General features: G+C 42.1%; 3 protein-coding genes across 4 annotated transcripts; 1 reads left to right on the forward strand and 2 right to left on the reverse strand.

Annotated features, from left to right (window-relative positions):
- The first annotated feature begins 243 nt into the window (after positions 1–243).
- oit3 (oncoprotein induced transcript 3) lies at positions 244–13,470 on the forward strand. Its single transcript, XM_015944495.3, has 9 exons — positions 244–381; positions 6,076–6,450; positions 6,527–6,640; positions 9,595–9,717; positions 9,795–9,917; positions 10,547–10,707; positions 10,835–11,247; positions 13,051–13,150; positions 13,318–13,470. The coding sequence occupies exons 1-9, from the start codon at positions 324–326 to the stop codon at positions 13,468–13,470; spliced, it is 1,620 nt and encodes a 539-aa protein (XP_015799981.3). The 5' UTR covers positions 244–323.
- A 63-nt stretch (positions 13,471–13,533) lies between these two features.
- Positions 13,534–17,455, reverse strand: pla2g12b (phospholipase A2, group XIIB). Of its 2 annotated transcripts, none has more exons than XM_015944500.3 (4): positions 16,692–17,455; positions 15,647–15,723; positions 15,368–15,533; positions 13,534–15,276 (listed from the first exon to the last, which is right to left on the reverse strand). In XM_015944500.3, the coding sequence occupies exons 1-4, from the start codon at positions 17,143–17,145 to the stop codon at positions 15,158–15,160; spliced, it is 816 nt and encodes a 271-aa protein (XP_015799986.1). In that variant the 5' UTR covers positions 17,146–17,455; the 3' UTR covers positions 13,534–15,157. The 2 variants fall into 2 exon arrangements, with proteins under 2 accessions (XP_015799986.1, XP_015799985.1); XM_015944499.3 differs by having other exon boundaries at positions 15,635–15,723.
- Positions 17,456–19,823: 2,368 nt separating this feature from the next.
- LOC107375589 (uncharacterized protein C6orf118) lies at positions 19,824–23,051 on the reverse strand. Its single transcript, XM_015944176.3, has 10 exons — positions 22,949–23,051; positions 22,046–22,674; positions 21,847–21,969; positions 21,070–21,129; positions 20,849–20,982; positions 20,714–20,772; positions 20,346–20,509; positions 20,181–20,234; positions 20,035–20,096; positions 19,824–19,938 (listed from the first exon to the last, which is right to left on the reverse strand). Exons 2-10 carry the CDS (start codon positions 22,412–22,414, stop codon positions 19,890–19,892), a joined length of 1,074 nt encoding a protein of 357 aa, XP_015799662.2. The 5' UTR covers positions 22,415–22,674; positions 22,949–23,051; the 3' UTR covers positions 19,824–19,889.
- Positions 23,052–26,532: the final 3,481 nt, after the last annotated feature.

The following is a 26,532-nucleotide window of genomic DNA, read 5'->3' on the forward strand; positions in this document are numbered from 1 at the left end:
ATGGCTGTTTTACTCCTCCAGCACGGTGTGTCCACACCAAAAGTCTGGAAAGTGGAGCGGTGTGTATCCTTGAAGTGAAGGATGCTTCAGTGAAGTGCTAAAATGCTCATCTCTACTTTGAATGATGATGTGCGGGATTGGAGGGAGGGGAGCAGAGACAATGGGAGGATGGCCTCCTGTCTGGGTTGGGGGGGGGGGGGGGGTTTCAAGGTCGTGAACATGACATAAACGAGAACCACCTATCAGTGGGTGATGTTAGAGGTAACACCGGGACTCAGGTCGGAGCTTTAATTGTCTTTTAACCAACAGTGAGACAGAACATCATGATTTTTTTAATGGTCATCCATCTTCAGCTGGAGATGCTTGCAGCCACAGGTGCAGGTGAGCAAACTGTTCGTATGTCTTGACCTTAAATTAGAAATCTCCTTTTTAAAGCAAGGAAGCAGTCGGCTTGTTTAGACCTCATTATGTTGTGTTTAAGAGGGAATGACCTTCATGTTGCAATTAACTCCAATCACGTTCTAGAGCTTTAAAAAGGTCACCAATGAGTTTCCAAAGTTTAGACATTTTCCTAAATCTTGTTGGTTTACTAAGTCGGTTTTTAGGGTTCAAAAACAATTGACTCTGTAATGATTTTTCTGTATTTTCCATTTTTATTTTTTGTTTGTTTCAGATCAGAAAACACATTCTAATAACAGACACATTCCGCTTAAGTAAACAAAGTTTTCTAATGATTTCATTTGAGTGAGCAAAGCTCTCCAAACCAGCCTGGTTCAGCGTGAAGGAGCAAACAAACGACCTCTAAACCTGAAAGCTGCAAGCTTTCGTGATGTAAAAGTACAGGGTCTTTCTCACTGTGGAGGAGTTACGTACCTCTCAGAAATGAGCCACACTGGAGGGTTTTTCGTGCATAAGGTTAAAGGTCAGATATTCTCCTTCAGGATTTCCTGCGAGAGAGCAGGATTCATGGTTAGGTTCAGGTCCTGATGCAGCAAAGCGGCACCGGACCATCAGACTGCCACCGCTTTTGGTCTGAAGCCCTTCTGGAGTGCAGCTTTAGCTTTACAGTAGATGTTACATAACACACACACACCCTCTCTGATATAAGGAACATTATTTTGAAAGTCTTTGAACTCTCCCACAGATGCTAATGTGCCCCCCCCCCCCATTACTGACTACATGACCTTTGATCTTAACTTTAACAAATTGATGCCTGCTGTGTTTTCTACGTCATTCAGGGTTTTTCTAGTCTCGGTTGTTTAGTTTGGAGGAACAGGGCATGATGTGTTGCTTTTTGAGATTGTTTAGCCTTCTTGTTCGACAGTTTCTGTTGAAGTGATTAAGTCTACAGATCAGGTAGTAATCAGACCTGTCTGCACAGAGTGTGCCCAGCACAAATAAAACCCACTGGCTGGACTCATCACCACGCCTGACTGGGCTCCACCTTCCTCTCGACAGCTAAACAAACTCATTCAGGCCCCATCTGGAAGATTTAGCGCTCACATTAGCATGCATCCACATGAGTCAGCTCCATCCTCGGCTCCTGCTGTGCAGCTGGAACTGGAGCACCGAGGGTGAGCCGTACGTCTCCCCCCCAAAAATAAAAGGTTGTTAAATCTGTCAGATGGCCTGAGTTGTATAGATTTATACTTCAGCTTTTATTGCAGCGGCACCCTGAAAAGATGTAGCGTCTGATGAGGAAGGATGGAGGAGAAAACGCCGTGGGTGTGGTTTGTAAGTGCATCACACATGAAAGCTTCTAGGAACAGAAAACAGAAGGGAAATCTGAGTGAATGTTTGTTTCTGACTTAACATCTTGTTGATACTGGAAATCAGGTCAGGCTCTGATGATGTTGACACTTTTTGAACAAGATTCAGCCCCGAGAGTGAAAAAATAACAGTAAATAAAACCTAGAGAACTGGAATGATTGTTGTTGCTGCTGTAGAAAACAGCTCATCCCGCTCCGACTGATCACGTAAGATGCTGCGCTCCTTCCATCCCAGCCTCTCTCACCCGCCTGCATCGCCTCTTGTCTCCTTGTGTTTTACATCTATACCTCTTAATTGCGCTGCTGAGAGAGCATAGAGGTGGGAGAAACTAACAATTCTTTTGCTGCACCGTGTTTTCTCTTTCAGCTGGTTTTTCCTGGTGCTGCAGACTTGGTGTGATGCAGCTCAATGCAAACATGCAGCTTGTTGGCTTTTGCTTTAATTACGTCTGTGTTAACTTTTACAAAGTTCTGCTTTGGGCTAACACAAATCATGCTAGTTAAATTCTGTTGTGTACTTTTTGAAACAGCCTTCAGTCTGACCAGTTTGAGTTTAATGGAAACAATCGCTCGCTCTTACGTAGAGACAAGGAGTGACCTTATACTGAGCCAGGATCCTCTGGAGGTTTCTTCCTGTTAAAAGGGAGTTTTCCTCCCCACTGTCGCTGCATGCTTGCTTAGTATGAGGATTGCTGTAAAGACACTGACTCTAGTCAGTGACTCGATGCAACCTGCTGGGTTCCTTATATAGGAAACTTTTTACTGATTGGCTTAATGAACTAACCTGTATTGGAATGTTTACTTTGTGAAGTGCCTTGAGACGACTCTTGTTGTGATTTGGTGCTATATAAATAAACTTGAATTGAATTTCATCTCTTGAGCGATTAAAAGCTCCAGGACTCAAACCAGACTAAATATGTTAGATGTGATGGATTCAAGTAAAACTTCCCTTTGGCTGCAGAGATGGAGCCACAAAAGCAGCCATAGATCAGAATAAAGAAACGTCCAGCTTCCTTTTTATTATTCATTTGGTGATCTGTCTGGTGTTTTGGTCAAAATGAGTTTTTTTTTTTACTGAGATTGCCTACGTGAGAAATTTTTCTTGGTGAAGTGATGAAGAAAAGGTCCTCAAATTTTAACAAAAACAAACACTGATTATTTAAAATAGGCCAACAAATGTGCACAATATGCAAAGGTAGACAGTACACATGAAATAGTTTCTGTTGAGAGATTTCACTTGTGAACTTTTGAAGAACTGGAAAGATGAATAGGCCACAATTCGCACCATACTTAAAAATTCATTATTTGTTTTAGCAGATAAAACATTTGGTTAAGATTCAATTTTATTTTTCATTCACTTCTGTAAAAGGGGCTTATTATATTTTTCTTAAGTTGTAATAGTTCCCTGGACTTCTTGAAACAGCTTGTCTTTGTTACATTACTCATAAAGACCAACGTTTTTATGTTTGGAGTTTTTACAAAGGCCACATGGAAGCACAGAAGAATCACAGCCTGAAGCACAGAGTATCAGCGTCCGCAGCAACGGTGTCTACAAGAACGCGCTGCAAAGACTCCACATGCTAAGGAAGCTAAGAGCACTCAATGTGAACAAGGACATCCTAACAATTGTATACAAATCACTGATTGAATCCATTCTAACTTTCAATATTACAGCTTGGTATAACTTTCTTACAGTTAAAAACAAAACACAACCCTCTCGCATTGTTAAAGTAGACAGCAAAATTACAGGTTCACCTCAGATCCCACTTCCTGTTCTTCACGAGCGAGCAGTGCACAGGAAGGCTACCCTGATCAGTGCAGACTCAACCCGTCCATTGAACCCACATTTTCGGTTACTTCCATCAGGAAGGAGGCTCAGGGTTCCACTGGCCAAGAAAGGTGTCTATAAGAAATCATTTGTTCCCACCGCAATTACAAATCTGAATTCTTGAAGTTTTATTTTTTTTACGATGATAACATTCTAATAACTTTTAATTGTCTTTTTATGTATTCGTGTGAATGCGATATGGTAAGGTGAGCCATGTCAAAGACAAATTTCTGCCTCAATACGAGGTGGACAATAAAGTCTATCTATCTATCTATCTATCTATCTATCTATCTATCTATCTGTCTGTCTGTCTGTCTGTCTGTCTGTCTGTCTGTCTGTCTGTCTGTCTATCTATCTATCTATCTATCTATCTATCTATCTATCTATCTATCTATCTATCTATCTATCTATCTATCTATCTATCTGTCTGTCTGTCTGTCTGTCTGTCTGTCTGTCTGTCTGTCTGTCTGTCTGTCTGTCTGTCTATCTATCTATCTATCTATCTATCTATCTATCTATCTATCTATCTATCTATCTATCTATCTATCTATCTATCTATCTATCTATCTGTCTGTCTGTCTGTCTGTCTGTCTGTCTGTCTGTCTGTCATCTGTCTGTCTGTCTGTCTGTCTGTCTATCATCTGTCTGTCTATCTGTCTGTCTGTCTGTCTGTCTGTCTGTCTGTCTATCATCTGTCTGTCTATCTGTCTGTCTGTCTGTCTGTCTGTCTATCATCTGTCTGTCTATCTGTCTGTCTGTCTGTCTGTCTGTCTATCTGTCTGTCTGTCTGTCTGTCTGTCTGTCTGTCTGTCTGTCTGTCTGTCTGTCTGTCTGTCTGTCTGTCTATCATCTGTCTGTCTATCTGTCTGTCTGTCTGTCTGTCTGTCTGTCTGTCTGTCTATCATCTGTCTGTCTATCTGTCTGTCTGTCTGTCTGTCTGTCTGTCTGTCTGTCTGTCTGTCTATCATCTGTCTGTCTATCTGTCTGTCTGTCTGTCTGTCTGTCTGTCTGTCTGTCTGTCTGTCTGTCTGTCTGTCTGTCTGTCTAAAGAATGCAAAAAGAGACGTTGGCATAATATGTTCCCTTTAAAATTAAATATGTCTCATTAAACCCAAAGAATTAAAGTGAAGGTCTCATTAGGTCACACTGGTGTGTGAATTTGTTCTCTGGATCTGACCCATCCCCCTGGGGGAGCGGTGAGTTGCAGACACGGCTGCGCTCGGGAACTATTTGGTGGTTTACAGTAATCAAACCCCTTTTTGCTGAGAGTCAAGCAGAAAGGCACCGGGTCCCATTTTTAAAGTCCTTGGTAAGACCCGACCATATGGTCCACGATCTCCTACTCTCAGGGTGGACTCTCATACCACTAGACCACTGAGCTGGTCATAATATATCATTTGTAATATAACAGTAATTTATGGATGTTTTGAAGAAGAAGAAAATATCATTTCTTTAGCGCCTCTCAAGATAAAAATCACGAGACGCTTCACAAAAAAAAGTAAAAAAGCATTTAGAAAATGTTTAAAAATATATTTAAAACTGGCAAAAATAGGCAATTGGGATTTAAAAGCAAAAATGTTAAGAAAGAGAGAGTCAACAGGAAAGAGGGAAATCAGTGGATCCTGAGGAAGGAGGAATAGGTGGGGAGAGCAGAATAAAGAGAGAGTGGTGAAGAAGGTCATACAAAAGCCAGCTTGAACAAGTGAGTCTTCAGCTGCTTTTTAAAGGAGACCACTGAGTCCACTGATCTCAGGCTCAGGGAGAGAGAGTTCCAGAGTCTGGGGGCCACAGCAGCAAATGATCTGTCACCTTTGACCTTTAGCCTGGTGCTGCACAACCAGTAGGCTTTGATCACTGGACCTCAGGGACCTGCTGGGGGTGTAGGGACTAAGAAGATCACCAATGTAAGATGGTTCTTGTCCATGTAAGGCCCTATAGACCAGAACCAGGATCTTGAAATTACCCTGAAGTTGACTGGCAGCCAGTGAAGCTGGAGGAGAAGCGGGGTGATGTGGGTGTGTTTGGAGGACTTGGTCAGAAGCCGAGCACAGGCATTCTGAACCACCTGTAGACGGTTCAGGGAGGTTCTTCTCAGACACGTGAAAAGAGAGTTACAGTAGTCTAAGCGTGAGGAGATGAAGGTGTGGAGAACTGTCTCAAGTTCAGAGCGAGCGCAGTGATAACACAAGTACGAATCCTGAGAACAGGAGTGCGGGGTATTATTGAACTGATGACGTTACATGGTGGCTTTTACGCTAACATTTTGTATTTTTGACAGATTTTGAAATTGAAAGGCTGAGTTAATTTGTGACAAATCTCTGCCTTTGATCACCAAGGGAACAACAAGTACTGTTAATGCATAAAATCAGTTCTAATGGAGGTTTTGGACTACAAATCTAAGCATAGTAAAATTATACACCTACCTCAGTAAGAAGTAATCATACTAACATATTTTTAAAATTGACTCTCCCATCTCAGCCCTGGACCCGTGTTCTGCCTACATCAGCCTGAACGAACCCTGGAGGAACACGGATTTTTCGGTAAACCAGTCGTCCAGCGGGCCCCTGTGTGACAGCCACATGTCTGGGGAGTGGTACCGCTTCACCGGCATGGCCGGGGATGCCATGCCCACCTTCTGCATCCCTGAGAATCACTGTGGAACACATGCACCCATTTGGCTGAACGGCAGCCACCCGCAGCTCCACGAGGGCACCGTCACCCTGCCCGTGTGTGCCACTTTCAACAACAACTGCTGCCAGTGGAACACCAGCGCCGACGTGAAAGCCTGTCCTGGAGGATACTTTGTGTACCGCCTGCTCAGACCCTCTGTCTGCTTCCATGTTTACTGTGGCCGTGAGTTTCAAGGCAAACCTTTAGAATAAGGTTTATCGTTTTGTTTTCCTGATGTTGTGTGTTTCGTGTTGCACAGATTTCTACGACATCTGTGATGAGGTTGAATGCATGGGTCCCAGATGTCCCGATGTGCCTGAATGCCGCTGTGGTCCTGGAACGGTCCTGGGTCCAGACAGACAAACATGTCTGGGTGAGTCAAGCGTGTGGGGGTGGGAATACATGAGGATCATGCATTTAAAGTCCCATCCACATCCGTTAGTGTTAACTTGATGTAACAGAATTATATCATTCTTTGTGCAAATGCACTTTACTTTTTCTTTTATATTTCTGTCAGGAGTCAAATTTGACTCACTTTCATTTAGATAATAACCAAATGTGCGTATGAAAAAATGGTGTTCGAGACATCATGGTAATATTTTTCTAACTGCTTTGCAGAAAGCACAAGATTAGTGATGGTGGATTTATCTTTTAGGTAGTTTAGACTGGATTTTATATATTGAAGCTTCTTCATGATCTCATGTCGTGTCACTTTGAGGCAGCAGTTTTTTTTTGTTTGCCAACTGGGACAGCAGTAGCTCAGGAGGTAGAGTGGGTTGTCTACAATAGGAAAGTCGCAGGTTCAATCCCAGCTCTGACCAGAAAACGCTGCCATTGTGTTCTTGGGCAAGATACTTAACCTGCCTTGGACCGTGGTCGAAGGGTCTGGTGGCGCCAGTGTTCAGCAGGCCTCACCTCTGTCAGTGCGCCCCAGGGCGGCTGTGGCTGCATAGTAACTCACCATTTTGTGAATGGGTGGATGACTGATTGTGTTGTAAAGGGACTTGAGGGGTTGTAGAACCCTAAGGTGCTATACAAGTACAGGCCACTTTAATTTCTTGTAGATGCTTTTTGTTGAAACATAAGTGCTTAAATTTGAAAGAAAATTATACGACTTCTTATATTGTCATTTTTACTTGATTTATTTTTATTTTTTTAAACAACAATATCATGCAAACTGTTTTTCCCCCAAAAGCCCAACATTAAATTGTGTAAAATTTGTACTTTAGTAACATCTAATACGTTTCCAACAACTCTGCCGCAGCCCACTGTAGCTATAGGGCTAACTATGAGTTAATGCTAACACGAGCCAACTGATAGTAAATAAGCTCTGAAATAGAAAGATCCACACTGTTGGACACATACATATTATTGCCTACAAGTCCAGTAGCAACAAAGCCAGGTCACCATCAGTCCATGATTTCATAATGTCCTCCAGCTCCCTCAACTGAGTGTAGGCCACGCTGATGTTCACTCTGGTTTTAGCTCTTTGCTTTAACTCCAAAGTCAGTACTCTTACTTTTATCCACCCATCCGTCCCAGCAAAATTCTTCTTCTCGCCAAACTGAAAAAGCTAACTGCCAGCCTTTGTAATAGCTACCTGCACAGTAAACAGCTGTTGGCATAAAGCAGATAGAAACCTCCCACTAGTTTTTCTACCCAAATCACAAAACTATTAAGTGCAGTTTCTGGTCAGCAGAGGGCGACAGTGGGCTGTGCAATGTGAAGTTGATCAAGTTTATGGCTCAAGAATCACTGGAACCAGTTTAGAAGCAATAGCTTGAAGTGTTAAAACCAACTTAATGTTGCTTTTTGAAAGCGGCTTTACTAAGGGTTCAAATGAGCTGGCACAGATATGATATCCCAAAAACATTACATCTTCCTTCATGTTACGACCCATTTAGTTTTAAAAGTCAGACTTTTCATGCCCAGGAGGATTTACCCAGTGCTGAAGTGATCGACACAACAAACTACCTTGTGCTGCCTTCCTCACCTGGAAGCCTACAGCTGTTTTATTTCAGGTTAATATTTTAGTGATCCGGAGAAGCTTTAAACAACGGTCGTCTGAATGAGTTGTGCTTTTTCAGTTCATTAGCTCATGATGATACAGGGCTGCCAGCTCTTATGCATTGAGCGTGCCACACACACATTTGACCCCATCACACGCTCTCACGTCACACCTCCAATATCTCACATCAAAGAATACCCCCCCCCCCCAAACTCGAACATATTAAAAGTTCGAAAGTTGGCAGCCCTGTGATGAAAATGCTATTGCTAATTCTAATGATCAGTATGTGCTAATATTTACTTGTGACTAACTTTTAATGCCTTTTTAAATCCAAATTTCTGGTATGTTTGCAGGGCAGCCAACTCTCACGCCTTTGACTCTCCACACGCTCTCACGCCACACCTCCAATATCTCACGCTGACTATTCAAACCTCTACCCCACCCCCCACCCACTCTGACGGTCAGTAAACAGGGTGAAACGGTCCGCGCACCCCCACACCCCCTCCACGCCTCTCACGTATTTAAATGTTCGCAGGGAAAATTGCGTATTTTGATGCCCCTTCTGATTGGTTGTGAGAAGCTACAGTAACCTACACCAGGTGTTTTTTTAGTCCAAGCAGAAATGCCCTGCGGCTAGCTGAACCCAGCTGAAAAACTCTGCCCTACATTTGAATTAAAATCTGCCATCGCTATTGGCTAAGAGGTACACTATGACATTAGCTGGTAACATATGATGTCACGATGCCGTTGCGAGCCTTAGTGTGTGTGTATTTGTTAGTGGCTCCACCCTCTCTATCTACCAGGCAACAGCATTTGTTACGTTTTTCAAACAGGAAGTGGGAGTGGAGTAAAATTCTGGTAGGGGTGACTTGCTCTTTAAAGTTCAGAGCTATTACGACTTACTCATTATGCAGACATCGGCATGTTTGGCAGATGCATTATGGGAACGTTCTTCACTGGTGAGCTCAAACTTGAGCCAAGGCATTCAGATCTTGTCTATTTCAAGGTGAACACATTTTAGGTGTAAAATGAAATGAAAATAAATCAACGTTAATTTCTCTGGTGTTCATCCTCACTTTCTCCATTCTATCTTTTGCCCCCTACTCTTATTTCATCCATCATCATTTTCTTACCAGTCCTCTTAGTATTATAAACTTCATTTAAAGGTCCTTTGGAGTCCATCTATCATCCCTCAACCCTGAAAATGGAAGGAACTTGCCTGGAGGTGATAAACTCCTCCCATGTGCTGCTCAGTGGATTCAAACCAGACTCATCTGATGACCATATCTGACAAGACGTTGCTTGTGTCCTGTGTCCAGATGTAAATGAATGTGATAAAGACAATGGCGGCTGTGCAGAGGTGTGTGTGAACACCAAAGGCTCCAGGCATTGTGAGTGTGGGCGGGGTCGGACTCTGGGTGAAGATGGACACAACTGTAGAGGTAGATGCTGCACACAGATAATTAAACAGGGAGTCATTATGCATTTAATTCCCTTCATCGTGTGCTGCCTCTCGCAGAGACTGCAGGTTGTCACGTCAACAACGGAGGCTGTAGCCATGGCTGCTCCTCGCTGCAGGACTCCTATCAGTGCTTCTGTCCCAGAGGGCTGGAGCTGGGAGAGGATAAACACACTTGCCAGGGTGTGTATATGTGTGTGAGAACAAGGAAGCTTGAAAGAGAGGCACTTTCATTTATCTCCAAATGTGTTCCAGTGCAAAAATGTACTTCCCAAGGCCATAATAGGTAAATTAAATATTTCACAGTGTTGTCATTTATTATGATTAATAAACAGCCCACTCTAAAGAAGATTTGTGAGGAACCATCACCTAACCTCATTTACAGTTTGAGATGTGCAGGTTAATTTCCTATTTACCTTCTGGCAGGCTATACAATAGACAATAGAGGTAAGAAAATTAGGATTTTCTTGACAGTTCTGCTCAGATGTGTTGTCTACCTGCATTATTAGAATAATTTCCATTAATTCCTGCTCAGTGACCTAAATGGTTCAATGATTATTGTCATTTTTATGGGATTTAAGTACAATGACACTGAGGATTTTCCATGTACATTTTGCCATCATTATGTGAAAAGTAGCTGGAGTCAGGGATGCTATTAAGTAGAGGACAAAAACCAGCTCAGTGAATAATCTCTGGCTATTTTTATCCTGTTCTGAGTTATTTGTTAATTTATTTACAGCACCAACACAGTGTTTGTTTGTTTTTTAACCAAAATGTGTTTTTCGTTTTTGTCTTTTCTTTCATTGCTGCAGTACCAGTCCAGTGTGATCCCAGCTCCATCACAGTGTCTGTTCCCAAAGACCTAGTAGGCGGACTAGAGCTTTTTCTGTCCAACACGTCTTGCCGAGGCATCTCCAACGGCACACACATCAACCTCAGATTCAGCCTAAAGACCTGCGGTACAGTTGTGGAGGTCAGAGGCTCAAGGCTAATATAGTCTTCAAACGTGCACAAGGCTTTATGTGGGACATATTTGAAAAGGGCTGCACCCTTCGACGTGTCCTTTAACTGAAAAAGGTGAAGAAAATGTTTACTTTCAGGTGACAGGTAACAAGATTGTGGGGACCAATCTGGTGACGGGCCTGCCCAGGAGCAGCCCAGGCAGCAGCAAGGATGTCATTGTCCGGACCAGCAAGTTGGTGCTCCCAGTGACCTGCGAGTTCCCCAGAGAGTACCAGGTGTCGGACGGATACCAGGCGAGCCTACGCAACTCTGCCTTGGAGCTGGCAAGTCACAGCGAAGGAGTGTTCCGGTTCAACCTGGAGCTCTTCAAGAATGCAGAGTTCTCCGAGTCCTACCACGCCCCGCCACAGCTACGCCTTCATGACTCCCTGTTCTTTGGGGTGGAGCCAAAAGAAAGAGTGGAGGGCCTTTCTACCTTGGTGGAGAGCTGCTTCGCAACTCCAGGACCCAAAGCCGACCAGGCTCTCAAGTATTTTCTCATCAAAGATGGGTGAATATGAATCCCACTGTTGATGTGTTGTTCTATAAATTGGTCTTTGTTTTGCCTCTATTGGCCACAGGCACGATCCATTTAGCTCCACGCAGTCTTTGTTTACACCAGCAAGACAAGGCCAGTCTTCCAAGAAACAAAAAGTTGTCACTGATAATTTCAGAATTCTTCAGATTTGTCCCCATATCTTTAAGTGATAGCTTTCATTACCGAAAAATGCACTTCTAGTCTTCAAGCCATCCTATATATGTAAATATGTGGTCCCGTGGACAGAACGTAGTCATATGGGTGGAATCTATAGCTGTCTTTCAAAATGTCTCTGCACACAGCTGGACATAGCTTGGACTAATCAGGTCAGGGCACCATGTGTTTCTGGATCGTCCCATCTTTCTTTTCTTTTGTGGGTTCCAAGTAATGTGTCCTCTTACCATGTGAGTTTACGGAATCCACCGTTGGCATCTTCGGAGGCTACATAAGGAACTACACGTAGAGCCAGACAGAGAAGCTGGCCCACGACAGGAAGAGCTGGAAAGTGCTTAAAGGTGGCCTATGCCCCAGGTGGGGCATAGATGACGATCAATCAATGATGAACAACGCAACATATTCATAGTGACAAAAACTGGTCAACAGGCGGTACCTCTATCTGCTTATGTCTCGAAGAAGATCTAAATTGTCCAAAGCTGATGGCAAAGCTGTTTTAAATGAGCTGCAGCCATCTTTGCTGTTTTGCTCCATCGCAGCTCTGCCATCATCAGAACAAAATGATTAAAATAGCTCTGCCTTAACGGTGCTAAGCCCGCCCAGTCTCTCTCTACAAACATAGAGTGCTGTGATTGGCCCAACCTAAATCAAATCAAATCAAATCAAAGATACTTTATTAATCCCAGAGGGAAATTAGAGTTTCAGTACACACAATTCAGAGATCAGACATACATGGGCAAGACGGGCAAGACACATGACAAGAATTGGTGACTGTGGTCATTCGCAACCCTGAGTGGCGCTACCTTAATAGAGATAAGAGGGTTACATGAGGATTGGTTCAGGTGGAGGGAAAAAAGAGGCACTTCAGAGCAAACTTAACCTATGGTAGACCTGAAGAGCCCACAATGGAGCATGGCTAGAACCATAGACATTAATAAGTAGATTCCCCATTGAGCGCTGAAGATTACAGCATTGCCGCCATATTGGATGGGTTCCTCACGCTCCAAACCCAACTGGAGTCAATGCAGCGTGGGCAACTACGACCGTTTTTTGTGCAGCCTACGGTTGCAGCAGCTGGAGCGCCATTGAAAACAGATCACGTGGGATGATGTCTGTGACTAGACCAACCTGCAGTAACAAAATCTTTGCTACTGCTACAGTTTGTCTATATTTTTGGAGTTTTCTCCAGTTTATATAAGATGTGTGGTGTGGTCCTGCATGTTTAGGATATAAATGTCAAGTTTCAGCACAGGCTGATGCAAAACCCCTTGTATCGGCTGCTTGACAGCAATAAGACAGGAAACCAACGCTCCTTCAATGAAATGCCAAATAAAAAAAATACATTTATGTCTGGTTTTGCATTCTGATGAATGTGTAAAAACAAATTCACAGGGAAGAGAAAATGAACGTGCTCGTGTCCCTTTGGGAGAAAAAACGTTTTCCTCTTGCAGTTTGACACTAACAGGACAGCAAGATGGTCCATTTTTGTGGTGTTTCTCGGGAGATGGAGCAGCCGGCGTTAACAGAGAGACTTGTTAGAGAAACGTGAATGAATGAATCGCACGTTTGACTCTGGTTTCTCACTTCATTCCTCCTACACAGATGCATCTCAGATGAAACAATGACACAGTATTCATCAAAAGACCAGCTTTCCAAGCACTTCCAGGTCCCTGTCTTCAAGTTCATTGGCAAAGACAATCGAGTGAGTATATTAAGCATGCTGGGAGCTAGCTGGTGAATGCGTGGGCTTAAATGGCTCCATAGGGTTAAGATGAGTACATGTTGAATTAGAAGCATCTGGTACACTGTGTCCATTTTTTCTGTTTACAATTTTCCCAAAATACGCTTGTCTTCTACTTTTTTTTTTAGCAAGTGTTCCTCCACTGCCAGGTGTTAGTATGTGGGGCAGGAGACACTCGCTGTGCCCAGCGCTGCCGCGGACGTGTCCGACGGGACGTTTGGACGCAGGAATCTCCGGAGCAGCACACTCTGAGCACAGGCCCCATCTATATTCTGCCCTAGTCGACATGCTGACAGTAAAAGCATCAACACAAGACAGGAAAAAAGTCAAAAGAGCACAAAAAGTAGACCCATAATTTGTTTTATTTGGATGCAAACGAAAAGAAACATCTATTGCACTGTCCCTTTAAAGTCCCACACATACACACATATACACTTCTGGTGATGATGAAGTCACCTGGGTTTGTGTGTCTCAGCTCTATTTACTGACACTAAAGTGACTCACTTTTCCATTAGAAACCTCTGAGAGGAGCTACGGTTTATTCTCAACAACCTGAGCCGGGTTGACGCTCATTTGAGTCACACTCTTCATAGATTTGTAAATGTCCATCTATAGACACATTTAAATCCACGACTCTGACTTAAACACTGCATAATTTATTGATCAATCTAGAGGAAATTGTGCCATTTTAGCAGGAAATAAACAATGCTCTAATAAAAAGTCTAATGTAAATGCCAGACAACTTACATTAAACATCAACATTGTAATAGACGTTACATGGATAGGTAATGACATAAAGGCATAGTTAAATGTTTTGTGGAATAATTATCTTACCTGTTGCAGATAGCTATTTGAATAACTTCAGTTTGGAGAAGCAGATGGAGATGATGCCTACACTCTAACATTTAACTTAACCAAGTTATGTCAAGTGGTTCTACTAAACCTAGCTGCTTAATTATAAAGAGTAATTTACTTTTAACATATATATTTTACATTTATCCCTCCCACTGTCCTAATGGGTGTGACCCCGCGTGGAAAGTTGATCATTGAGCAGTGTTGATGGTTTATCCCTCGGGTCCATGTGGCAGGGGTGAGGAGTGAGCACCACCTCACCCCAGCAATCATGCTCAATGGTCAACTTCCCGCACGGGGTCACCCATAAAGACAATGGGGGGGGGGGGGGGGGGGGGGGGGTTAAGCAATTAAGTTTGGTGGAACAAATTACATAACTTGATTGTTAATTCAGCATTTTGTTTTTTAGAGTGGAGCCTGAGTGGGGCCAGCTATAATCTGGATTAATGCCGTCCCCAATGCTCCCCAGTTATTCACCACCATTGCACGCCTGCCTCTTCTGAAAATCACTCAGCTGTTTCTCATCCTGCTGATCACTTCTCCATGTATATATAAATAATAATTTATTCAATAAAAAGTTTAAGTTTATGACATTTTTGAGAATAAAGCAATTCCAAGATGGCAGCAATCCATTTTATGATGGTTTCAAAAGAACTATCTACAACAGGTGAGATATAATTTATTTCATAATCTCTCCACAGAAACTCACCTGAAAAGACCTACACAACAGCTTTAGTGAGTTTAATAATAAATGTTAAACAGCAGAACGTGATGATCCGTGTTCACCTCTGTAATTATCTTGCATCTCTCTCGTTGAATGAAATTGATCAGACCACCGTATCCCCTTCATCTTCCTATCATAGACACGTTCGTGTGGAGTCATTAAGTGATTTATGGTAATGGAGTCATAAAGGCTCAAATTTGACCCAAATGAGGAGTACTGAGAGGTAAATTTGCATGAGCAAATAATTAAAATTCTCAAAGCCATATTTGAACCTGTAATACTTGCAAGTACATTAATAAATCTGTGAAACTGCCCTCTTAAGTTCTCCATTTGCATCTTTTAAATTCCTGGCTCTTATGAGATAAACCAACATCTGAGGAGTTGTCATTCTGTCACAGTTCATCCCTCTCCTCTCCCTCGCAGATGCACGCTGCCCTCTGGCTGTTCATGTAAGGTCTGCAACCAAGGGTCCACACTGTGTTGTAGAGCGCATCTGCCATTGATCCACAAGCTGAGAGGAGGGAAAGTAGACTTCACCGTGTATTCTGTTCCTTAATGGTGGAAAAACAGGGGAAGGAGACACAAATCTGCAAAATCCTCACCTTGTACTTTTGACACAAACCCCAGGCTCTTTTTGAGGTCAGAGCAGATGTCGTGCAGACAAGAGCGGAACTTGGCGTCGCAGTCGTACTTGTTCACGCCACAAGTGTCATAGCAAATGTCAAGCTGGTTGCAGCACTTTGTCATAGCTGGGATTCCCATGTCGAGCTGCCAAATATAAACAAACATTTAAATTTGTTGCAGTTTGTGATGTGTAGGTACGCAATCACACTCTTCTGAGCTGTCGGTGCTCAGAGAAGGCCACCTACAGCAGCATTCACCTGGAATCCCACCAACGAAGAACTGCAGCCATTGGGCTCTTGGAGCTGGTAACCTGGCCGAGGTTGCGGATGCTCACCTGAAAAGGTCAAAGGTCAGGTGTGACTTCTCTTAGAGGATATTTGCACTGAAGGTGGGGCTGTGAATAGATTCAACTATAAAGTGTAGAAATTGAATAAATGTACAAATTGAAGATTTCCTCCTCACTAGAGTTAGGCCAATGTGGGTTTTGTATTGCACATGCCGATACTGACATGTAGAGAGCTGCTGATAGCCAATCTGTACAGCCGATTTCTTCTAGGATGATTTTAACGGTTGATGCTGAGAACAGCCCGGAGAACCTCCACCAGATCTATAAAGCACACCAGCCGTTCCGGGACCCTTCACAACTCCGTTTACCAGTCTCCCTCTATCGGATTTATGAAAGATGTATGTTGGCTGATGCTAATTCATAAAAGATGGTAATTATTAGGGATGTAAGAAAATATCGATATGGCAATATATCGTGATTTTTTTCCTGTGATAATACATTGATATTTAAAAGCAGTGTATGTAATTTTTGGAAGAATTTACATGCAAACATTTGTGTATTTTCTTTTCTTTTGGTGCAATTCAAATGATGACCGCTAGTTGGCAGCAGTGTGCAATGAGTTTTGTTTCTACCACTGAAATGTAAATCTCTCTATTATGGTTCAGATACCTCATGTTAAACATGTTACATACAGGGTTTCCCAAATGAGTTAAGCCTGGCAGATTTGGCTGGGAAGGGGTGGGGGGTGGGGGGGTTGGGGGCGCTCCGTTCCCCAGCGGGCCGCAAGGCTTATAAAGCGCTGGGGGAATCCCTGACATATCAGTTTGGACTGTTTATTCCTACAATAATTTCAGTCTAAAAAAATGGCTAATATCATCTGGCTGAATGTATCACAATATATCTTGATATATCATATCGTCTGCCTGTATCGTGACACGTATCGATCGCCAGAATTTCACCAACACACATCCCTAGTAAATATCAGCCTGCTACATCGGTCTAACCCTACTCCTTACCATATCTGCAGCGGTACTGACATACGCCATCACGCCCCCCAACCAGCTCCACAAGGGAATCAAAGTATCCGTGTACCGTCTGAAAACTGTTCCGTATTGAATTCAGGCTCCAGCCGCTGGTTTCTTCTTCAGGTTTGCTTGGAGACCTGCTGGTCTGAACTGGCCTGATCTCATTGGCCTCCTCCCCGGCAGGGGTTTCCTCCTTGGTGACAGCTTCCAAATACAACTTGGCACTTCCTGTCTCCAGACCTGCCGTGTGGAGCTCCACCTCAGGTTGGGCCGCTCCCTGGTTTTCCACTGGACGTGTTTTAACGTTAGGTTCAACTTGTGGATCAGCTGCACCACCCGCATCAATAACAACAGCCTCTTCTTTTTCTCCATTGTGGTAGTATCCCAGAGTGGCACACGTGCCCAAAGACACGCAGACAAGAAGAACCACTGTCCGCAGTAACATGATGGTAAATCAGAATCCAGAAGCAGGTATCCGCCACAAGGAGATGTGTTGTTAACAAGATTTCAGAGGAAGGAGCAGCAAAACAAAAACACCCTCTGGTCTGACTGCGAGCCTGAGTGCAGACTTTGACCTCTGATTAGCAGGCGGACAGCAAGGCACTCTGTCATATCAGGGGTAAAGGTCTCACTATCTTATAATTTTGCTAATCCTCTCAGTTTTTAAACAAAACAAAATGTTTTCACCCCATTTTTGGGCACAATGTTATTACTGGACTTTATGACTCAAGTCACATAGAGACGGCCATCTTTGGATTTCCTTTAATGCACCCCCCACCATGACCTTTCTCAAGACATCACAAACCTCAAACTATTTTTACTGTTTTTGATAAAGGTCACAAGCTGACAACTCAGTGTTTTATTTGAGAAGAGGACGGTGCTGCAGCAAGAGCTTTTTGGAGTTTTTTTATTATCTTTAAATGTGATCCTAAAATGAATAGAGAACATAAAATTAAAGAATAAAGCCAGTAAAGGTCTTTGACTCCGGTGCAGAACAAAGCATTTCTTCCATAGGTGAACTATTTTCATGTGACTACTGCCATCTTGTGTTGAGAGAAGTTTGCTCCCATTTTAGTAAAAATGATCCTGCTTGGATCATTAGTATCGCTCTACAAATGACCCAATATGTATAATACATACAACACTGCTGTCATCTACTCATTACATTTTTATAAACTCACAAGTTAAGAAAAACAGAATAACAACAAAAATGCACATTTTATTGCTCCACTTCCAAACATTGTCTGCTTTTATTTAGAAATTTCTGGAAGTTTATCTATTTTTTCCTTTAATTTGTCAAGAAGCATTTTCTGGTATCATGTCAACATGCAGCAAGGCAAGGGTTAAGTTAACATGCCATCAACAGTTGTTTGTTTTTCTTCATAAATCTGGAATGAAACCCCTGAATATTCCTGGCCTGGGGAACGTGCCATCATTGAGTGGAAAATATTGAATTCCCAAGATTATTATAGAATCTGACAGCTGAGACCATACTGCCTGTCCTGGGTAAAACTCAAAAGGACCTCAATGATGACAATAAACATCAGTTTTTTTCTGCTACATGTTTTTAAATATTTTATCTACTTTCTGCAATGATCCAATCAGAGCCCAGATCTTACTGTATTATAGATTCTTTAGAGTTATAGCTACCATAAACCAGACTGTTAACATTTAATGGTCTTAGTTTTATACAAAAATAGAAAATGATCAAAGTATGAAGACCATTTATTTTCAAAATCAATGTAGAATTGTCTAAGATGACTTCTTCTGCCAAATGTGACAAGCTTCCGAATCACCTAACTAATATGAGTTTATTTGAGAGGACATGTCAAGCAAAACTGACCTTTTTACATCCATTTGTGCTGCCATGTGGAGCTCTACTGCCGCTATAAAAACTCCATATGTGAAAAACACACATCCACCTGTTTTCAGTCAGTGTTTGGTTTTAGGAAAACAAGCTGTTTCCAACAGTCCAAATTTGTGATGTCACAAATGGAAAGCCACCACTTCTGTACAAAAGAGAGCTGCTGCTGCTGGAGGACCAGCGGCTCTATTCAAGTATCCCTTTGATATCGGAGCTTCTCAGCTTATAGCAACCTGAGTGGGGGATGTGTGGGCGTGGAGATCTCTAGCTTTTTTTTCTTTAGCTGCTTTCATAAGGACGACGGTGGCACAGGAGTTAAGTGCTCGCCCCATAATTGGAAGGTTGCAGGTTCGAGCCCTGCTCAGCCTGTCGCTGTGTCCTTGGGCAAGACACTTAACCCACCTTGCCTGCTGGTGGTGTTGGGGGGGTTCCAGTACTCTGGAAGGCTCTATGTTAAATACAGGCAATTTTACACCTTAAAAGACACCCGATGCTGGCAAATCTGAGTAACACTGCCGCCAGTGTACCTTATGAAAGTGTGGTGGGATGGCGATGCTTTGTACTTTGTAGTAATACCACTGCAATGCCAGATCTCTGAATGGCGAATAGGCGCAACAGAAGGTGGTATCATGATCATGTGTGGAATTACCACCGAGCCCCAGCCAAAAACTATATTGAAAATGAAATTAAACACGAGCATAAGTTTCACTTCTGTAAACAGAATCAGCTGAGATGGCAAACTAGAGCTCTGGGAGGTTCTCTGTTAGCGTTAAAGTGCAGATCACCAGACACTTCATGAGGACTGTGAGGGCCAGACACCTTTAGCAACGGCTTGTGAAAAGGACATAAGGAGCAGTTTCAATCGCAATAAAAAGCAAGTTACGTTCAAGCTGAAATGAAGTCTGTGACAGCACAGAGACCGCCCCCACAGCCCCTTTATGCCGCCATTGTGTAATCGTTTGATCACGCCACATTACTGCCAAAGTTGGACCACTTATAAATGACCAAAGACTGCCTGATGCCCTCTCAGCTTTACGGCAGCATTGTTTGACAGAGGCTTTACAGTGACAATGCACTGAAATGGCTCATTCTGGAAGGTATTAAAAAAGTAAAAAATAAAATGAATTTAATTGCTTTATGTGGGAGGGAACTTAATGCAGGGTTCATCATAAACGTGTTTTGTATCAACCATAGAACTATTAAAACCTAGGAAATAAGTCCTATGTCCCATTTAAATGATCACATTTTTTCACTTTTGAAAGTTTATTGCATGTTTTCTTTTATTATTTTCAACAAATGCTCTAACTTTGATTTCCTCACTGAGACTATTCGCCATCTGTTTGGAGATCACCAAATATTTCACTCCACAACATCCTGCAGGGGTTGAAACACACAAAAAACCCAAATCTTAGTAAAAGAAGGTCAAAGACGTAAATACGTGTCAGATACTGAGAAGCACGCACCACATACCGTCTTAGGCTCTTGTTCACTTTCTCTGTGTTCAGCACCTCATTGATTTTTTCCTCAAAATCCTTAAAGATTACAGATTACCAAAGAGTTTAGAAAATGCAAACATGTAATGCTTAGATTTCTCTTAAAAAGATGAATTGCCTTGCCTTGCTGATGGTCCTCAGACGGTTATTTGAGGCTATTAGTTTCATACTTTCAGTCTGGAGGGAAGCAACATGGAAAAACATGTAAACAACATGCTAAAATGCACAGATACTTCTTGATACCCAGGATGAAGTAGATATTGAGTTGGTCTGATGCAGCTTTTACACCTTAACTTCTTTGATACGCCGTTCAGTAGCAGAAGTTCTAACGTCGTACACCAGATTTTCACCAATCTCCTTCTCCAGGTCTTGAATCTCCTTTCTTATTTTAAGCACCTGAAGCCTGAGCTGAGGGATGTTAGCACTGTCCTGAAGCATGGACAGAGATGTATCTGCTCACACGCAGAGGAGGAAACAAGTCAATGTAAAATGGTGAATCATAATGGATCTGTTTGTATGCATGCATCACAGCTGATCATCAGAAGGCACTGTTGAGTTAGTGATCTCACAGAACTCTCCTAGCATCTGTTTGCACGGTACACATGCTAGGTGTGTGTGCACCACTTTCCCTTCAGGACGGTTTAATGCGGACTCACTCTTCAGGTTGTCTTCTGAACCGATTACAGCTGAAATTTTCTGCAACTCGTGTTGGAATCTGATGTTAAAAGAGCAGAAACCTAAACCAGTAAAATGCACTTCCTCTTATTTAGCTTTATAAATCATTCTAGTACCGTTTCTTCTCCTCCAGAGCTCTTCTAGCTTCTTGTTCCAGCATGCACACCTGTTTTGGAGCATTGTCCAGCTCTTTTTCACCCATTTCCTTCACATCAGTGTCTTTGACTGAATCACTCAGTGGCTGTGAGCACTAGGAACAAGAGAAGGAAAACTAAAGCAGAAAACTACATAATTGTTTGATAAAAATACAATTCATTACAAAGGCAGTGCATTTTACCATGTTTAGAGTTGAGGAATGGGAACGTATCAAGTGGTTCGCATATAAATCATAATCTGCCTGAAAAAAAAAAGAGATCATATGTCACTGCATGTTTCGTAGTAATGGTGTGTGTACTCTCATTCATCCAGGACGGGGTAATTCTAAAATGACAACTAGAATTTTCTTGTTGTTTAAAGATGCTTTACTCTTTTTAAAATGTTCTTTCAGATCTGGGAATTTGGGTCTTTAATTTGAAATGAGTCCCATTTTTAAGTAAGAATTTGTACCTTTAAAATTACAGTGAATGTGCCAAAAACGCTACAGAAAATAATCAGCATTTTTGTCTGTCAAGAAACATTTGTTATTTAATTCAACTGTTTATACGTTTTAAACTGAATGAACAAACAAACGGACGGACAGACATCTCAGGTCAGATATAAAAGTCTATTAGTGTTTTTTTTTACAGCAAATGGTATTAATTATATTCTAATCTGCAAAAGTGAAAAATGCGCACAACGAATACAGAGCTATGTAAACCTTTGCACATGTGAAACTGTTTCACTGAATGCATGAGCAACAGCGTCAGGTGGAACAAACTTGCATGACACATTACATTTTAGGTGAATGAGTGGTGACGGAGGCACTGCCGTCTGAAGTCCTGCTCACTGATGCACGAAGACCAGGTTCCGATGGTTGCTCCACTTACCACACCAGGGATCCAGTCTCTTTTGGCTCAAACACATCTGACGGCACATGCTAAAAATGTGCTAGAGGGTACAGAGGAAATGGAAAAACCTTGATTTCCCTCAGGATGTGTCCAAATACTGGCGAGCCTTCACATACATCATCAAAGACGTCACTGAACACCGCAAGGCGGTCTCTGCTGGGCCGGCTCTGCACTGACAACTTTTTCAACTCCTTTGTGCAAAAGGAAAACGCACACATTAAATTACAAATCTACTTGGCTTAGCGTGGGTAACTTTATTTTTAATACCTTTTGTAGTTTCTGCTCACAAGCTTCAGCAAAATTTCTTTCTGCCAACACGACCTGTTTGGTTGCAACTTCCTTATCAACCCACTGTTTCCTCTCCAGTCTGCCTTCATTATTCAGGCCTTCATGGTTGGAGTGACTCAAGGAAAACTGCACGCTTCCCTTTGGGTGCGATAAAGAGTCCGATTCTCTCTGAGAACAGCCTTTTAGCTGGTTTGTCAGAACATCCGAAGGACAAGAATCTATTTCAGTTGCATCTCCTATTGTGCCGGCATGCGATGAATAATCTTTAGTCTGATCTTGTTTTGACCTAGAGACCTCAGACTCTACAAAAGCAGTGCCAGAAGTGTTCTCAGAGGGAGATGCTTCCATTTCTTTTTTCTTGACACAGGCCAGCGTCTTTGTTTGTTCTTGAGTGCCGGGGAGTTAGAACTTTCTTCTTGGCTCTGTGAAGCGCTCCAGAGAAGCTGCTGTGTCTCTTTGGGAGGTTGACTCCAGTTCAGGCTGCTGGGCCCCAGATGGCTTGATGAGTAAAAGTCAGAATATCATCCTTCTGAGCGGCTTCAGCAGCCAGCAGCAGCGTGTGAACGTCACCCTCCCAACAGCTGCGGGACACGGCTGTGGGGGTCTAGCTGTGGTGTCACCGACACAGAAGTGATTTTAAACAATTGTATTTACTTCTAAAGTTTGTGGCGTTAGCATAGTCACAGCTAGCTAATAAAGACCGACAGTATCAATTTTAATGGCGTTTTAGCATAACTGTTAGTTAGCAAGCAGATGTTTACCCAATAACGAACTTTTGGACAACTGTAGTCAAACAATTAAGTTAGTTTTCATGTAAATATATTATGTCATAATGGTTGTAACAGCAAAAACACTGACTAATTTAAACGGGGAATAACTCACAAGGTAGCTTGTAGTAGCTATTAGCAGAAAAACAAACTTTCTTTTAGCTTTCACGAGCTTTTTGGCGTTGCGTGTCTCCGTCCCGACGCAGACGGAGAAGTATAAAAGCACCGCTTGTGTTGCCATGGAGACAGACGTGCGTAACGCGTCTGTTGCGTTCATTGACTTGGGAATAATCGTACTGGTGAGCTTTCAGGTCCTAACCGAAATTAGCATTAAGCGTTAGATCGTCAGTTTTGTGCAAAATGTAACCCTAAAATTCAAAACGAGTAACATTTTGGTATACAGAGTTTTGTGCTTACAGGTATAGTACCTATTTAAAAGAAAAGTAGCCAAAAGCGCAGAAAATGATACTAATTCACACGACCCCATCTACCTTAAACGCACCATAAAAATAAACCATGAAGTTGTGAAGATGTAGCCTGGCAAGCCAGACTAAATAAATGTATTATTTAAACTTTGCAAAGCAAGAATTTGGTCTAGTTCACTAGGCTAGTGAAGATGATTATTACAACTGATGGAGGCGATTGATTTTATAGAAAAATTGATGCAGTTTAGTTAGGATTACTTGAGTAGCTTAACAAATACCTCATTACATTTATGGGTCATTTATAGTTCAATCCATAAACGATTTAGCTTTGCTTCACACACACACACACACACACACACACACACACACACACACACACACACACACACACACACACACACACACACACACACACACACACACACACACACACACACACACATGTATACACTCTCAGGCTGCTGGACTTTGTTCCTTTAGCTAGCTTATTATTCTTGCAGGATATCTGATTGCTGGCAGGATGTACCTGTTTTTTGCCTAGATCCTGTTCGTGCCATTGAGCTGACTTTTTAGGACTTGCCTTACTCTTTGCCTGTAGGTCCTTTCCTTGTGTCCTCATCGTGGTTACTTGTAGTTGTCCTCAATGTCTGCTATTGTTCCTTCTGGGAGTGAGACCCCTTCTGTGTGGACTACCTTCCTTTTCTTTTTCACCATCCGACCACACTTCTCATGTCTGAATGACATTCCGATAACAGTGCCTAAGATCCTGGTGGTGTGGATCAGTGAGCCAATGTCTCGCTCGCTCTTGGCGTACCGCTTTATGTCATCCATGTAGAGAAGGTGGCTGATTGTGGTTCCATTCTTGAGTTGGTATCCATAGTCAGCCTTGTTGATTATTTGGCTGAGGGGGTTCCGACCTATACAGAATAGCAGTGGGGACAGGGCGTCTCCTTGGTATATGCCACATGTGATGGAGACTTGTGCAATTAGTCTCAAGGGTGATTTCCAAAAGCCGCATTGAGTTTGCAATGAAGGCTCTCAGACTCCTGTTGATGCTGTACAGCTCTAACTGATGCACGAGTGCAGCATTGTAATCAAACCAAGCCGTACACAGGTTGGTGTGTCGGGCCTAAAGTCTTGGGCAACTGTTTGGTCCATCAGCAGCTGGTGTGTGTATGTGTATTTTAAAAAAAAAAATTTCCCCGAGCTGTCCTTAGACAACATGTCTCAGGTCAGGTGTAACAAATTTAGTGGGCATGAGTGTTTGGAACTGAATCGAGCCAGAAGCAACAAGGAGTACGCTGTTTAGACTGCAAATACCAGGAGCGTTCTCTATAATCTCTTGAACAATGAAACAATGAACTCTTAACAAATATCCCCCATTTGCTCCACATGTCTCACTGACGCACATGTTTCTTGTTGTCACAGTTTCATTAAAGTTTACACAGTTTGTTGGGTAATTATTGGAGGGTAACTGTTTGATCTTTAAACACTTGAATTAACATGCTGTGTAATCCTGTTGTTTAAAAAAAGCTGTGTTGTGAGCAAGAGAAGCCTGATGTCATGAAGGAAGGGGGAAGGACAGCCTTGGGGATGGAATGACCAGAGTAGGAAAGCACCCAGATGGCAAAGCTGAACATGAAGAAACAAAAAAATCAAGTCATGCTCTAATGAAATGCGTCACATAACAGCTATTTTTAACCATTGTACTATGTAATATCACTTGTTGTAAATATTTTATAAATAGAACACATTTAACCCCCAATAGTGGATATATTGCTAATAATATCAATTTCATTTAAAATTTTATTGCCTCTTTTGCTGTTCATGTATCATTAAAAGCTTTCAATATGTGGTTATTGAAGTTGTTTGTGTAAAATCTTTATTCAAATATGACTTTAATATTTTATTTCAGCTAAATTATTTAAATAAACTTTAATTCAAAATAAGCTGCAGCTTAAGCTTCATAGATGTGAATCCAATCAAGAACTTCTCATCATGTATTTCCTGCTTTGTTTGGATTCACAGCTTAGACAAAAGACTCCAAGAAAAAACGTACAAGAAAAGGATAAAAAATAAATAAACAAATAGGCACCGACACACATTTTTCTTAGAGATGTATTTAATAAAAGTCATTTGGGCTACGGCTCGTACATTTACAGTTGAGACATTCCTCAGTTATTCTGGGTAACAGTAACATGTCTAGTCTGCTTAATTTATCTTAATGTTTACTTTGTACAAAACAAAAAAGGCAAACATTACTTTTCTTTGTATAAAAAATTTAAGTTAATTTAAATTTAACTCTAGGTAAATTACAACAGTGATAATAATAATAATAATAATTAATAATAATGATAATGATCTAAGCTAAACATGACAATGGGATATAACGGGTGCTGGAAAGGAGGGACAGTGCAGTGACTATCATGTTGGATGGAGTGAAAAAATAAGGAAAAGGGCACACACACACACACACACACACACACACACACACACACACACACAGAGTAAAAAAGTGCACAACTGCCATTCCATTTAGCACCATCAGAACACACATCTCAGTCTGTACAAGCCAAGTCCTAGATTGTACACACTATACACAGATTTTACCACGTTATGCGAGGTTATACAGAAACTTCAGGTAAGGTGCATGCTAATTGTTGCTCTTGGTTGTAGCTTACTGGAAGCAATCCTAGAAAAAAATAAAATCATTTCAGCGCACGCACGCACACACACACACACACGCACGCACGCACGCACGCACACACACACACACACACACACACACACACACACGCACACACAGAAAGCTGATGGCGCACTCACCCACACACCACCTCCTGTAATCTACATTTCATTTAAAAAATAAAACATTCATCAAAATGTACATTCATGACACTCCACAGTACCAGCCGTATAAAAAGTTAAATAAAATGTAAAAAGAAACGAGAAAGACTTGAGCAGAAGTGTCACGTCTTGGCGGGACATTGCCCACCGGAAGGACAGATTACGACAAAATAACTTGCCTTTTGGAAGATCTTGGAAACTCATTGGAAAAGAAAAAAAAAAGTCTGAATTAGTCTCTTTCCTGGTAGGATTTCTGAAATGAGGATGCTTCGCATCCTTCTACAGCCTGGACATCAGTGAAGCCCATACAAAATATCTAAATGACACACTTGAGCTGCAAACCCAGCGACAGACATGTTTTAGTAAAACCTAATCATGAGAGGGTAAGACATGTGACTGAAAGGGACTTTTTTTTCTGCCTGCCTAC

This window comes from Nothobranchius furzeri, chromosome 12, assembly GCF_043380555.1.
Source record: "Nothobranchius furzeri strain GRZ-AD chromosome 12, NfurGRZ-RIMD1, whole genome shotgun sequence".
Lineage (NCBI taxonomy): Eukaryota > Metazoa > Chordata > Actinopteri > Cyprinodontiformes > Nothobranchiidae > Nothobranchius > Nothobranchius furzeri.

Excerpts from the sequence above, each read along its gene's own strand:
- oit3 (XM_015944495.3), top strand. The coding sequence starts at position 324 with ATGATTTTTTTAATGGTCATCCATCTTCAGCTGGAGATGCTTGCAGCC. Across the intron at positions 9,918-10,546 it reads GGATAAACACACTTGCCAGG|TACCAGTCCAGTGTGATCCC; the intron begins GTGTGTATATGT and ends TCATTGCTGCAG. Across the intron at positions 13,151-13,317 it reads TCATTGGCAAAGACAATCGA|CAAGTGTTCCTCCACTGCCA; the intron begins GTGAGTATATTA and ends TTTTTTTTTTAG.
- LOC107375589 (XM_015944176.3), bottom strand. The coding sequence starts at position 22,414 with ATGGAAGCATCTCCCTCTGAGAACACTTCTGGCACTGCTTTTGTAGAG. Across the intron at positions 20,773-20,848 it reads GCTCTGGAGGAGAAGAAACG|ATTCCAACACGAGTTGCAGA; the intron begins GTACTAGAATGA and ends TTTTAACATCAG. Across the intron at positions 20,097-20,180 it reads GTCTGAGGACCATCAGCAAG|GATTTTGAGGAAAAAATCAA; the intron begins GCAAGGCAATTC and ends GTAATCTTTAAG.
- pla2g12b (XM_015944499.3), bottom strand. The coding sequence starts at position 17,145 with ATGTTACTGCGGACAGTGGTTCTTCTTGTCTGCGTGTCTTTGGGCACG. Across the intron at positions 15,724-16,691 it reads TCAGTACCGCTGCAGATATG|GTGAGCATCCGCAACCTCGG; the intron begins GTAAGGAGTAGG and ends TGACCTTTTCAG. Across the intron at positions 15,277-15,367 it reads GTTTGTGTCAAAAGTACAAG|CTTGTGGATCAATGGCAGAT; the intron begins GTGAGGATTTTG and ends CCCTCCTCTCAG.